Genomic DNA, 14480 nt, shown 5'->3' with positions numbered 1-14480 from the left:
CGGTGATGAGATAGAAATTTGGTGTCAAAGGGACTTTTATGTAAAATTAGACGCCCGATTTGATAACGTACTCAGAATTCCGAAAAAACGTATTTTTCATCGAAAAAACACTAAAAAAGATTTAAAAATTCTCCCATTTTCCGTTACTCGACTGTAAATTTTTTTGAAACATGTCATTTTATAGGAAATTTAATGTACTTTTCGAATCTACACTTACCCAGGGGTAATTTTTTCATTTAGAACAAAATTTTTCATTTTAAAATTTCGTGTTTTTTCTAACTTTGCAGGTTTATTTTTTAGAGTGTAACAATGTTCTACAAAGTTGTAAAGCAGACAATTACAAAAATTTTGATATATAGACATAAGGGGTTTGCTTATAAACATTACGAGTTATCGCGATTTTACGGAAAAAAGAGGGAAATTAAATGCAAATGGTTGTGCAAAAAATCTTTGAGCGAGTTATGAATTTTTGAATCAATACTGATTTTTCAAAAAAAATCGAAAATTGGTCGCAAAAATTTTTCAACTTCATTTTTCGATGTAAAATCAAATTTGCAATCAAAAAGTACTTTACTGAAATTTGGATAAAGTGCACCGTTTTCAAGTCAAATCCATTTTTAGGTGACTTTTTTGAAAATAGTCGCAGTTTATTATTTTTTTGCAATTAGTGCACATGTTTGTCCACTTTTGAAAAAAATATTTTTGGAAAGCTGAGAATATTTTCAATATTTTGCTTTTTGAACTTTGTTGATACGACCCTTAGTTGCTGAGATATTGCCATGCTAAGGTTTAAAAACAGGAAATTGATGTTTTCTAAGTCTCACCCAAACAACACACCATTTTCTAATGTCGATATCTTAGCAACTAATTGTCCGATTTTCAATATTAAAATATGAAACATTCGTGAAATCTTCCGATCTTTTCGAAAAAAAATATTTTCAAAATTTTTAAACCAAGACTAACATTTTAAAAGGGCGTAATATTAAATGCCCCCCACCCCCTCAAAGGTGGCCAAGTGGTTTATGGATAGTTCCTAAAGGATTTTCTGATCGAATATGTTTGGGGGACTAAGAAGACACATTCTGAGCCATTTGCGTGATTGTGCAGAATCTGGTTTATGATATGATTTTTTGAAGAAAAAAATGTGTAGGTATTTTGTAAAATCCGTAAAAACCTGAACAAACAAAATATTTAAAAAACGTTTTTAAAGCATTTTGCAATCGAAAAATACTAAACAATTTTTTTGATAAAATTTACCGTTTTCAAGTTATAGCTATCTTTAGTTTGTTTTGCATTTAAAAAATATTTCTTGAAAGAAAAGCACCCCGAAAAAAAATATTTTTGAGAACCTGAGAAAATTTCCTGCCTCAAATAAATGTGTTTCTCAAAGAAATTCGAAAATCGAGCAACTAGTTTCTGAGCTACAGCCTTACAAAAAAATCGAATCGATAAAAATGTTTGTTTTTTTCTGAGCGTTACAAAATTAGCCTGTAATTTTCAACTGATATCTCGGAAACTATTGGTCCGATTTTCAATGTAAAATATTTAAACTGAAATTTTGTGATCTTTTCAATAAAAATATTTCAAAAATTCATAATTTGGACTTAACTACACAGAAAAAAAAAATGATGGTAATATTCCTCAGGAAAAGGTGACAGATTTTGTGGCAAAAAAAAGATTAATTTCATCCCAGAAAATGATGAATTTTCATCAGTTTTTGATGAATATCAGGTTCACATTTTGTATGTAATATTTCTCAAAAAAAGAGGTAATATTCAACCTACAAAATTTTCAACATTCCAAAATTCAACTTTTTTTTCTGTGTATGAAATCAAGAATATTATCTATTTGTAGACCTCTCCAAAAGTAAAGCTTGACTTTTTTATTTTTTTATTCCTTTACCCAATTAGGGTGGTAAAGTATAATGGTAAAAAAATGCGTTTTTGACAATTTTGGCAAAATCCACATTTTTGAAAATTGTTCGCTACACTAATACACTCAAACCCCGATGGTTTGACACCAACTGTTGTCAAACGAACGGGGTCACGTTTTAGTTTGACACCCCTTTTACACGGAGTTCACACACACTACCAAACGTTTGTTTTGATAGTGTGTGTAAGCGCCGTGTAAAAAGTGACAGTTCGTCACTTTTTAGTTTGACTTTGACCAACCAACGGGGTACAAACTAAAAAACTGTCAAACGAAAAAGTGACCAACCACCGGGGGTTGAGTGTAGAACATAAGGCACCATGCGTCTCCAGCAAAATGTACGGTGAACTCATTTCGATGGTGAGGCATGGTACCTTAGGGTGTAATATCAAAATCGATTTTCCAGCACAGCAATTTTTCAGTTTCTTCTGGGGTCCTAAACAACTCCCCAAATTTTGGGAACGATTGGTTTAGTCCTCACTTTGCGCAAAGCGACTCAATTTTCCATATAAATTTGTTTGGGAAAAACCATTTTTTTTGGATTTTGATATTTATAAAATCCACGTTTCACGCTGTACTAAAACCGGATTAATATTCAGAAGCTCTAGAACGTGCTCTACAACTTTCCCGAAGAGAGTATGGTGCTAACTTGCTCCTATAAAAAGATACAGCGTGTTCAAAACTCGTCTAAAACGTGTTTTTTGCTCGAAAATCACGTTTTAGACGAGTTTTGAGGACGCTGTATCTTATTTCAGGGACAAGCTAGCACCATACTCTCTTCGGGAAAGTTGTAGAGCACATTCTAGAGCTTCTGAATATGAATCCGGTTTTAGTACAGCGTGAAACGTGGATTTTATAAATATCAAAATCCAAAAAAATGGGTTTTCCCATACAAATTTATATGGAAAATTGAATCGCTTTGCGCAAAGTGAGGACTAAACCAATCGTTCCCAAACTTTGAGGAGTTGTTTAGGACCCCAAAAGGAACTGAAAAATGGTTGTGCTCGCTAAATTTGGACAACTTTATTTTTTTCCATACAACCATATTACACCCATTTTATTCGTTTTTGATACCGAAATCTAAGAAGTTCTCCAAGACCAAATTTGATCTATATCGGAGCACTTTTGATTTGGATCCTGCTAGCTTAACGTGGAATTGCCGAATAAAAAAAAACGTTATTTTCTGTTTCCGTTAGAGATGTTAATGTTAGAGATTATAAAAAGACTACACATTTGTACTGTTGATGAAGACCGAACATTCCACCTCATTTTATAATTAAATATTCAAACCAGCATTGGCAAATATTTAACAAAGATTTTAAATTTATTTGCAACAAGTTTTGAATCCACTAATACAAAAAATAATAACATGATTCCAACCAAATGACAATATTTCAGCAGCTATTGGTTTGATTTCCTATATTGAAAATATCAAAATTTCCCGTCAACTTTCCCGGCTACAAAATCAACGACTCCCGGCCAACGAGTGAAGCAAAAAGCCATCAATTCTCACGTTGAGCTTCAAGCAAAAACTTTTTCCCTCCCTGGAGACGAAAAGAAAAAGTGTTCGATCGAGAGAATTGCTCGTTGAACTGTGTGTTCGTGTCTGCTCAACCGGTTGACGGTTCTACGGCATTCTTTCACCTTGCAGCCTCCGGTCGGTGGCTTCCGTAGCTGTAGCTGTAGCTGACTTGGTCCGGAAGTGGTTGAAAAGTTTGCAAAGTTCAATCTACTGGTTGATAGTCTGCAGGGAGCAGCGGCGGCGAAGGCAGCAGTTTTAGCAGAAAAGTGGTACACGAGAGTGCGCACATTCTTGTAACGTGATTGAAGTTTGTCGGAAGTCAATCATCGGATTGTTTGCGGAATAGTTGCGCGAAGGTTTGCCGGGAAATTTGCGTTCGATTACAAGGAGATTTGCGGGAAAATGAGGGAAAGCCTGTCAGTGAGCGCGTCAATTTGCTGCCAATTTGAATGATGGGGAGTCAAGGGAGCAAAGTTTTTTGCATCATGGAGTTATTTGAGCTGCAATTGCGCTGACCTGTTGACCTTTTTATCGGAGCATAGGTTTTTTAATTTTACCTGCCATTCCAAAATGCCTTGCTGTCATAATCCAGTTAGAATTGAAACCCGATGCAGGTCTGATAGTCTTGAAGATCAGACCATTGCAAATATATTTGAAAGTTTAAACTTTTCAGCACTCCAATGAGTGCTAAATTTAACTTTTCAGCACTGTTAATTTTAGTGATGAATTTTTAAGGCACTTCAATGTATGATTTAGCTAGCTATAAGTCCGATATTGAAACTTCACAATAATCAAGTTTACTCAGAATTGTTCCCCTCCGTGAAAGTAATTAAGAAGGTGTTTCAACTTTATAACATTTTTTCTACCTTCCAGCTTCATATCTCAGGAAAAATTTATTGCACTGCTCCCGAGTTCGTGGAAAATTCACCATTCCCGTCACGTACTCTCTCTTGCACTCATTTCTATGAGTTGTTTCATTTTTCACATAGTTTTCTCCAAGAACAAAGTATTATTGTTGCACTGGGATTCGTGCTGATTAATTTCTGGAAAACTATGTTTCCCACTTTTAAAGGTGAGAGAACACTGTATTCGTTTCGAAGTAAAAAAAGAGGTTTCTAAGCAGATTGTTTCTGTTCATCATAGCCAATATAGTTTAAGCTGCCAACCAACTCATTCGAGCAACATTTCACCAGCAGCAAATAATCACATTGATGGTCTTCCCAAACCGCGTCACCGCCCCTCTCGGAGTGATGATTGACGCTGAAATGAGATCGGTTGGTCGTGACACGGACACACAGCTTGACGCACTTACCCCCAAAACAGCGCAGCTGACTAAAGTGAGTATTCACTACTACTGTGATTTAAAGTGCGTCAAACGCACCCGTACTCAAAAACAAATCGTGCTAAATCGTATTTACATTTTTCTCATTTTAATGTACTTACGCAACTTTGAGCACTAGCTGCTTCGCGAGAAGCATTACTTTTTGGGCGAACTAGCATGGAAATCTTGCTCGTTTGAAGGAAGATTGGTCATCATTTTTTTTAATATCACTTTAAAGCCATGCTAGTTAACGATGAAGCATTCTTGTTCAACCAGTCAATGAATAACTTCCCGATGAGGGCTGATTTCTTGTGACGAAATTTGCAAAATTTATGCTAATAGCTAATGGTTTGATCAAAGATAAGACAATGTTGTTTTTGATTTGCAGAGCAATTATGAAATATAGTGGCAACTAAGAATGTAGGAAATTTTCAATTTTTGCTTGAAAAATAACAGCAAAATAGGAGGTAACTTTACCAATCAGTTATTTTAACTTTAAGAATTGTTGTTTTAATTTATCTGAATAATTTGCTTTATTCTCTCGAAATTTCAATACCGCAAATAATGAATGAGCTAAAATTCCACAATCAATTTAGACACAATTTGAACTATACAGACCGCTGTTAATATTTTTCAAAATTTATGCCAAGCTCTCCCCCCCCCCCCCCCTTCTCCCTCCCTGTCTCTTCAAAATCAGTCCGAACAATCAAGGGACAGAAACATATTTTTTTCGAAAAACTTCGAGATTTCAATGGAAATAAAAAACTAATCAACTAAAAACTATCAACAAAATATAGAAATTCCTGTTACCAATTCCTGGTAAAAACTCTTTGAAAAAAAATAGAAAAAGCAAAAAATTACAAATAAATACAATTATTTAATTACCTAATTATTAACAATAATTAATGAATTAACAAGAGAATAAACTATAAGAAAAAAACCTTACTGCGTTGTAAATCATTTTTAGCACGCTTTTAGTGGCAATGCATGGATCAGGAAGAAATATGAATTTTTGAAAAAAATTGAGGCAATTCGTCAAACAAAATTTCAAATTTCATTTAAGCTTGTATAATATGTTAACTAACCCTAGATTTAAAACTAACAACTAATTTAAATGTAAAAATAATTGTACTTCGACCTTGTGAACTATCCTAACCTAACCATCATTGAAATGATCATCGCGAGCGAAACTGTTATCTACTCTCGCGAGATCGTCACGATAACTGCAGTAGAATCGTGTAGATAACAAAAATACGAAAACTGTTGAGCCTGTAGTGGTCAGCAGCAGATAGGTTCAGATTAAAGCAGCAAAACCCCCCCAGAATCAGATCCCAATAAACCACGGTCGAAGCTATCTCGGTCTCGCGTTTTATCCAAAGAAAATAAGTAGTTTTTGTTCCAAGTTTGTGCGAAATAAAACCCAAGTACATTTAACTTTATTCTGCGAATCTTAGTTCTATACATAATCCGAACTCGTATCCGCTTGTGGTTGCCGTGGTGAAATCCCTGGTGAAGTTCTGGGCTGTGTGAAAATTAATGCGCTGGTCCACTTGAGCCGTGAAGAATTGTGCATTAAGTGGCTGGGAAAAGGTTCTCGTGTGTGCTCTGCGAGGAAATAAGTCGTGTGTGATCCGTTTGGTGCTACAAGTTGGTTTGCTTACGCAATCAACCGAGCTGAGTGGGAATTGGGTGTTTCTGCTGTGGCCGTTTGAGTGAAGAATCTACCTGGGCGTCTTGGACGTCTACACGGCGGTGGCTGTGGCACCTGAACCGGTCACGTAAGTGCGTGCTAGCTGCATTTTTTGGGCCACTCTTCGAGTGGGTGTTAATTCCTCCCATCGAACCATCCGGGACCGAGCCCGGCCCCATCATCTGGTCCTTCGAGCCGGATGGGAGGTCGCCCCGACCAGGAGGTGCGGTGAGTACGCCATTTTGAGGATTGCTGCACAAAGGTGCACTGTTGGCTCCAACTAAGCCATTTTGTTGGAGAGCGTGGTTCTTGCTAAGAACAATTAAGCGCGCGCGAAAATTGGCCTTATTGTGCTCGCGTTTGCGGTGTGCCCCAAGCGAGATTTTTTGGAAATTTGGAATTCCGGCAGAAATTGGCCAACCTGGGAGCAAACTTTTGAAAGTTTTGCGTGCATGCTAAAGTGGTTGTGGGTGGCAAGTCAATCGCGTTAGGGTGGTACGATCGCGTCGGTAGTACCTGCCCCGGTCGAACCTGCGTCGCGTAACTCAGTACGAGCGCGACGGGAAAATCCGTATCCGATACTCCGTGCTGTTTCCGTTTCCCGCGTTTTGTTTTGGTGGTAGCGAAGTCCAGTGGTGAGTGAGAGTGTGCATTATGGCTGCGGCGAAGCAACGGTTGTCCGATTGCTTGGTCAGGCGGCAAGGTATTGAGACTATGCGCAACCAGGTGGAAAAGTTCATCGCGAAGTTCAACGCTGAGACGGACACGTGCCAGATTCCTGTCCGTTTGGAAAGTTTGGATCGAGCGTATCGCGAGTTCCTCGAAGTCCAAGCCGAGCTCGAACGTACCGACAAATTCGAGTATTTGGAAACTCATTTGACGGAACGAGCCGACTTCGAGACGAGATACTGCGAAGCCAAGGGATTTTTGCTGTCGAAGCGGACCGAGGAGCAGAACCTGACCGCAATGAACAGCACCATGAACACTAGCCAGCCAACCCATCCAGTATCCTTCCACCTACGCCTACCCAAGATCGACCTGCCGAAATTTGATGGAGATTTCTCTCGTTGGCTATCCTTCCGTGATGCGTTCACGTCGATGGTGCATTCCAATCCAGACATCCCAACAGTGGCGAAGCTGCAGTACTTGTTGAACTCACTCGTGGATAAGGCAGCACTGCAGTTCGAGAACGTGGAGATTGAGGCAGACAAGTATGCGCCAACGTGGGACGAACTGCTGAAACGCTACGACAACAAGCGGTTCCTGAAGCGCAAACTGTTCCATGCCCTGTACGATCTGCCTTCGCTGAAGCGCGAATCCGCTAGTGACCTGCGTACGCTCGTGGACGATTTTCACCGGCATGTGAAGGCGTTGGAAAAGCTGAAAGAGCCAGTCGCGCACTGGGACACACCTCTTGTCAGCATCCTGTGTTACAAGCTAGACTCCAGATCGCTGCGTGCTTGGGAGGAGCACACTAGCAAAGAAGAAGTCGTGACGTACGCAATGCTGACCGACTTCCTGTACCAACGATTGAGAATGCTTGAGTCCGTCCGTGAGACTTCAGAGCAGCAGCAGCCGTCCAAGGTGGCCGGTACCAATCCCCATCCATTCCAGAAGAAGCCGTTCAAGGTCGTATCCAACGCTGTCGCATCTAGGACGTACAGCAACAATCCACAGTGTCTGGCCTGCTCGGAATCTCATCGGTTGTTTGAATGCCCAGTGTTTGCCAGGAAGTCCATCCAACAACGCCAAGATTTGGTGTACCAGAAGCGTCTTTGCTGGAACTGCTTCCGATCCGGACACCAATCTCGGAATTGCTTGTCGAGATTTACGTGCCAGGTCTGCCACGAGAAGCACCACACCCTGTTGCACCGAGATGCACCGCCGAAGATGTCGTCAACGCAAGCCGCGCCGAAGAAGCCATCCCAGCAACCGATCCAATCCACGTCGACGTCGGTGGATCCCACACCTAGTACGTCGAACCCAGAATCCCAAGTTAGCTTGTCGGTCCAGTCACACCGAAGCACAGTACTCCTGGAGACGGTTGCACTTGAAGTTCTTGGCCAGAACGGAAAGAAATATCCTGCTAGAGCCCTGCTCGATTCGGCGTCCATGTGCAACTTCATCACGAAGAAGCTTGCGAACACCCTGAACCTCCGTCGAAAGAAGGTCGACATCGATGTAGCAGGTATCGGAGAATCCACGAAGCAGATCAAGTGCCAGCTGACTGCTACTATCCAATCCAAGCACACTCCGTACGCTGCTAAGCTCGAGTTCCTTATCCTGAAGAGACCGACGATCAACCTGCCAACCATCCCAGTCGACGTATCCCAGTGGAAGCTACCTGAAGTTTCGTTGGCAGATCCCAAGTTCAACGTTCCGTCCGATATTGACATTGTTATCGGCGGAGAATCCTACCACGAGCTGCACACTGGCAGCAAGCAGACCCTCGACGAGGGCCTCCCGTTGATGATCGAGACAGTGTTTGGGTGGACCGTATCCGGAAAAGTGTGTATCCCATCCCCAAGTATCCCACGTGTTTGCCACCTCACCACTGTTGATCGAAGCCTGGAACAAGCGCTCCAGAAGTTCTGGGAACTGGAAGCTGTCGAACCCTGTTCAGTGCTAACCACAGAAGAAACCCACTGTGAAGAAATCTATTCCGCTACCACCACGCGCGATTCGTCGGGTCGTTATATCGTTCGCTTGCCACTCACCCGCGATCCGCTCGTCACCCTCGGCGCATCCAGAACAATCGCCGAACGTCGTTTCCTGAGCCTGGAGAAGAGACTGGAGCGTGATCCCACCACTCGTGAAGCGTACTGTAAGTTCATGGACGAGTACGAACGCCTCAACCACATGCACAAAGTCGACGATCCCGTGGACGACAGCATTCCGCACTGCTATCTTCCACACCACCCGGTATTCAAGGCCTCGAGTACCACAACCAAAGTCCGTGTAGTTTTCGACGCGTCGTGCAAGACGGCGTCGGGATTCTCCGTGAACGACCTGCAACTGGTGGGACCAGTCGTTCAGGAAGATTTGCTGTCGATCGTCATGCGTTTCCGAACCTACCCAATCGCGCTAGTAGCAGACTGTGAGAAAATGTACCGCCAAGTTTTGCTACATCCGGAAGACCGTCCGTACCAACGCATCCTCTGGCGTCCGACTCCAACCCAACCGCTTGCGACGTACGAGCTGAACACCGTAACGTACGGTTTCGCATCCTCGCCGTTTTTGGCAACCCGCACCCTCCTCGAGATAGCCAAAGACGAAGCCAAGAACTACCCAGAAGCAGTCGAAGCAGTGAAGCAGGATTTCTATGTGGATGATTTCCTGTCTGGCGCTGATGACCTCCCATCCGCAACCCGAATCCGGAAGCAAGTATCCGCCATGCTGTTAGCAGCCGGTTTCCCGCTGAAGAAGTGGGCATCCAACGTTCCAGAGGCGCTAGCTGATGTTCCAGAAGAAGATCTTGCCATCGTTCCGCTCCGTGACCTGAAGGACGACCAATCCGTGTCTGTGCTCGGACTTGTTTGGGATCCAGTTTCTGACGCACTCCGTTTCAAGGTGGAACTTCCGCTACCCGCAGCTGTACTCACGAAGCGGATCGTGATGTCGTACATCGCCAAGATTTTCGATCCAGCTGGCTTCAGTGGTCCAGTTATCGTAGTATCCAAGCTGTACATGCAGGGTCTGTGGACTTTGCGCACCAAGGAGAAGCACCGCTACGAATGGGACCGCCCGCTCCCCTCGCAGCTGCAAGCTGAATGGAAAGCGTACCACAGTACGCTTGAAGAATTGTCGAAAGTCCGGATTCCAAGATGTGTGTACCTGCCAACCGCCAAGTCCGTCGAGCTGCACTTCTACTCTGATGCGTCGGAGAAAGCCTACGGAGCCAACTGTTACGTGCGCTGTGAGACGGTCAAAGGTATCCAAGTGAGACTGTTGGCGTCGAGATCCAAGGTCGCTCCGCTGTCCAAGCTTCAATCCATCGCCGATCTTGAGCTGTGTGGAGCTGAACTGTCCGTGAAGCTTTACAAGAAGGTGGTGAAAGCCATCAAGAAGCCAGTAGAAGTGTTCTTCCATACAGACTCGATGATCGTACTGCAGTGGTTGCAGTCCCCACCAGCCCGTTGGAAGACATTTGTGGCGAACCGAGTAGCACGGATCCAAGCCGAAACCGACGTGAGACGCTGGCGACATGTTCCCGGAATCTGTAACCCAGCCGACGTCCTCTCCCGTGGCCTGAGCCCCATCGAGCTTGTCAACTGTTTGCTGTGGTGGTTTGGCCCGGAGTACCTGTCCAAGTCCCGTGAACACTGGCCACGCTCTGTGATTCCCGATGTCGATCCTGCTACTCTACCTGGAGCAAGAAGCAAGGCCGCCGTGATGCTGATCACCGCTGCCGATCCGAAGTTCTCCGATGAGCTGTTCAGCCGTTTCTCCGATTACTTCCACCTACGTCGCGCTGTCGCTTACTGGAGAAGATACTTCCGTATCCTGAAAGCTGTATCCAAGAAGGAGAAGCCAGAGCGTCCCGAAATTCTCACTGCCGCCGAGCTGCGTGACGCTGAGATCGCTCTGTGCCGTGTAGCCCAGCGAGACATGTTTGCAGAAGATGCTGCCGACCTGGTCTCCAAGGAACAAGTATCACCGTCGTCGCCGCTGAAGTGGCTTAATCCGATCCTGCACGGTGACGGACTCATTCGAGTCGGCGGAAGACTCAGCAATGCTGCAGTTCCCGATGAAGTAAAGCACCCGATCGTGTTGTTAGCGAAGCATCCGCTTTCCATCCTGTTGGCGAAATCGTACCACGTTGATTTGTTGCACGCTGGTCCCCAGCTGATGCTCGCTACGATTCGCCAGAAGTTCTGGATCATCGGTGGCCGGAATCTGGTCCGCCAAACCTACCATCTCTGCAAAGAATGTTTCCAGAACAAGCCAACCCTAGTGAAGCAGAGCATCGCTGATTTGCCAACCTCACGTGTCACCCCAACCAGACCGTTTGCTGTGAGCGGTGTAGATTATTGTGGACCTTTCTACATTAAGTCGCCCATCCGAAACCGAGCTCCAACCAAAGCGTATGTCGCTATTTTCGTGTGTTTCGCTACACGTGCTGTGCACATCGAGCTAGTGTCGGACCTATCCACCCAAGCTTTTCTGTCCGCACTTCGTCGTTTTGTCGCACGCCGTGGAAGACCGAAGGAGATCCATAGCGACAACGGAACAGCGTTCAAGGGCGCATCCAACGAGCTCCGCAAAGTCTACAGCATGCTGAAAACCGATCAAGAAAGCCGGAAGTCGATTCTCGATTATTGCGCTGCAAACGAGATAACCTGGCATTTCATCCCACCACGTGCTCCACACTTTGGCGGACTGTGGGAAGCAGCCGTCAAGTCAGCGAAGCACCACCTGTTACGTGAGATCGGCAACACCAACGTGAGTTACGAGGACATGAGCACTCTACTAACCCAGATCGAGATGTGCTTGAACTCCCGACCCCTCGTGCCAATCCCAAGCGATCCCTCGGACCTAGAGGTCCTGACACCAGGCCACTTCCTGGTCGGCACGAACCTGCAAGCTGTTGAAGAACTTAACCTGGCCGACGTTCCGGACAATCGTTTGTCGCACTGGGAGCTGACACAGAAGCGTTTCCAGAGAATCTGGTCGAGATGGTATCCTGAATATCTGCAACAGCTCCAGTCGCGCGCAGTCAAGGGCTGCAAGAATCCCGTCACGATCGAACCAGGACAAGTTGTGCTGATCAAAGACGACAACCTGCCGCCGACGCAGTGGCCGTTAGGCCGAATCACCCACGTTCATCCCGGTAAAGACGGCGTTGTACGCGTCGTCACCCTTAAAACAGCATCATCGGATGCCGTCGTCAGGCCGGTCGCCAAGATCGCACTTCTGCCAGTTCCGGCTGAGTCGGAGCAGCAGCTTAACCCAGCTTGCAGTAACTGAACCCGGTAGAGCACGCCAAAATTTGCTCGATGTCTTCGTGGGAATCTCGCAGGTAATTGCGGTTCCAATCCCTATTTTGTGTCGTTCGATCTACCGGGTCTTTTCCACTCCCAGATGCCTAAGCCGAAGAAGAAGAAGTACGTCGTTTGTCATCGTTTTGCTGTTTGTCGACATCCGCCCATCCGTGTAAGCCGTTCATCCGACCCTGGTAGAGCACGCCGAAATTTGCTCGATGCCTTCGTGGGAATCTCGCAGGTAATTGCGGTTCCAATACCCCTAATTGTCGCGTTCGATCTACCGGGTCTTTTCCTCTCCAGATGTCGAAGAAGATGGTGCCCAGCGAGTCAACGATCCAGTTCGTCGCAGTTTTTGACCCTGGTAGAGCACGCCGAAATTGCTCGATGCCTTCGTGGGAATCTCGCAGGTAATTGCGGTTCCAATCCTTTACTTTTTCGCGTCCGATCTACCGGGTCTTTTTCTCTGCCAGATGTTGACGAAATTGAATTTCTGGCACCACTTCTTCACCACCCCAAACTGCATTCGTGACTCCGCCTCACCACCCACATCGAGCCGAGAAGTCACATGGCCTGTCAGCGGACATGCCAGATGCAGCCGAAGAGTCACGTGCTGGCTCACCCGAAGTTTCCCGATTGCCAGCCGAGCCGAGTCGAGTCCGATCAAGGTCGGCGAAGGAGCGATGGAGAAGCATGGTTGTATGATTGTGAAGAGAGTGTTTTGATGTTTGATTGTGAAGAGAGGAGTGATTGATTTTTTGTGTTAGTTTTAGAATTAGTTTTGTACATATTGTAAATAGTGTGTTGAAATAGCCGAGCCATTTCAAGGTGGCCGGAATGTATAATATGTTAACTAACCCTAGATTTAAAACTAACAACTAATTTAAATGTAAAAATAATTGTACTTCGACCTTGTGAACTATCCTAACCTAACCATCATTGAAATGATCATCGCGAGCGAAACTGTTATCTACTCGCGAGATCGTCACGATAACTGCAGTAGAATCGTGTAGATAACAAAAATACGAAAACTGTTGAGCCTGTAGTGGTCAGCAGCAGATAGGTTCAGATTAAAGCAGCAAAACCCCCCAGAATCAGATCCCAATAAACCACGGTCGAAGCTATCTCGGTCTCGCGTTTTATCCAAAGAAAATAAGTAGTTTTTGTTCCAAGTTTGTGCGAAATAAAACCCAAGTACATTTAACTTTATTCTGCGAATCTTAGTTCTATACATAATCCGAACTCGTATCCGCTTGTGGTTGCCGTGGTGAAATCCCTGGTGAAGTTCTGGGCTGTGTGAAAATTAATGCGCTGGTCCACTTGAGCCGTGAAGAATTGTGCATTAAGTGGCTGGGAAAAGGTTCTCGTGTGTGCTCTGCGAGGAAATAAGTCGTGTGTGATCCGTTTGGTGCTACAAGTTGGTTTGCTTACGCAATCAACCGAGCTGAGTGGGAATTGGGTGTTTCTGCTGTGGCCGTTTGAGTGAAGAATCTACCTGGGCGTCTTGGACGTCTACACGGCGGTGGCTGTGGCACCTGAACCGGTCACGTAAGTGCGTGCTAGCTGCATTTTTTGGGCCACTCTTCGAGTGGGTGTTAATTCCTCCCATCGAACCATCCGGGACCGAGCCCGGCCCCATCAAAGCTTGTAATCAAAAATATTACTGAACCCCTTTTTTGATGAAGTGCTTCGTTTTCAAGTTAAAGGCATTTTAAGCTGATTTTTATTTTTTGTAATTGGAAAATGCTTCATGGAGAAAACCTATGCACACAATATTTTCAAAGAGCTGATAAAATTTCCCACATTTGTCTAACTTTGTTGGTCAGACTACTGACTGCTGAGATACAGCCTCTTAAAATTAAAGTTAAAAATTAGTGGAAAATAAGTTTTTCTCGGTGTCATCTAATTGGTCCTTGTTTTTCATCCCGCGATATAGAAAATCGTGAAAATATTTGCCTTTTTTTGTAAAAAATAAACTGAAATTTTCAACACCAAGAAAAAATGTTTCACAAGGGCTTAAACACTGATTTTGGAGTT

General features: G+C 44.3%; 2 protein-coding genes across 3 annotated transcripts in view; both read left to right on the top strand.

Annotated features, from left to right (window-relative positions):
• LOC6049252 overlaps positions 1-14480 on the top strand; it is a 180072-nt gene that overhangs the window by 98830 nt on the left and 66762 nt on the right. The gene's annotated exons all lie outside the window — the stretch shown is intronic.
• LOC119769470 lies at positions 7108-13405 on the top strand. 2 transcript variants are annotated; one of them, XM_038262034.1, is made up of 3 exons: positions 7108-12481; positions 12544-12684; positions 12747-13405. In XM_038262034.1, exon 1 carries the CDS (start codon positions 7117-7119, stop codon positions 12427-12429), a length of 5313 nt encoding a protein of 1770 aa, XP_038117962.1. In that variant the 5' UTR covers positions 7108-7116; the 3' UTR covers positions 12430-12481; positions 12544-12684; positions 12747-13405. The 2 variants fall into 2 exon arrangements, with proteins under 2 accessions (XP_038117962.1, XP_038117961.1); XM_038262033.1 differs by having other exon boundaries at positions 12544-13405.

The sequence above is a fragment of the Culex quinquefasciatus genome, chromosome 3 (genome assembly GCF_015732765.1).
Source record: "Culex quinquefasciatus strain JHB chromosome 3, VPISU_Cqui_1.0_pri_paternal, whole genome shotgun sequence".
NCBI classification, from domain to species: Eukaryota; Metazoa; Arthropoda; class Insecta; order Diptera; family Culicidae; genus Culex; species Culex quinquefasciatus.
Note: the sequence above shows the minus strand (reverse complement) of the source record. Positions and strands in the feature narration are given on the sequence as shown.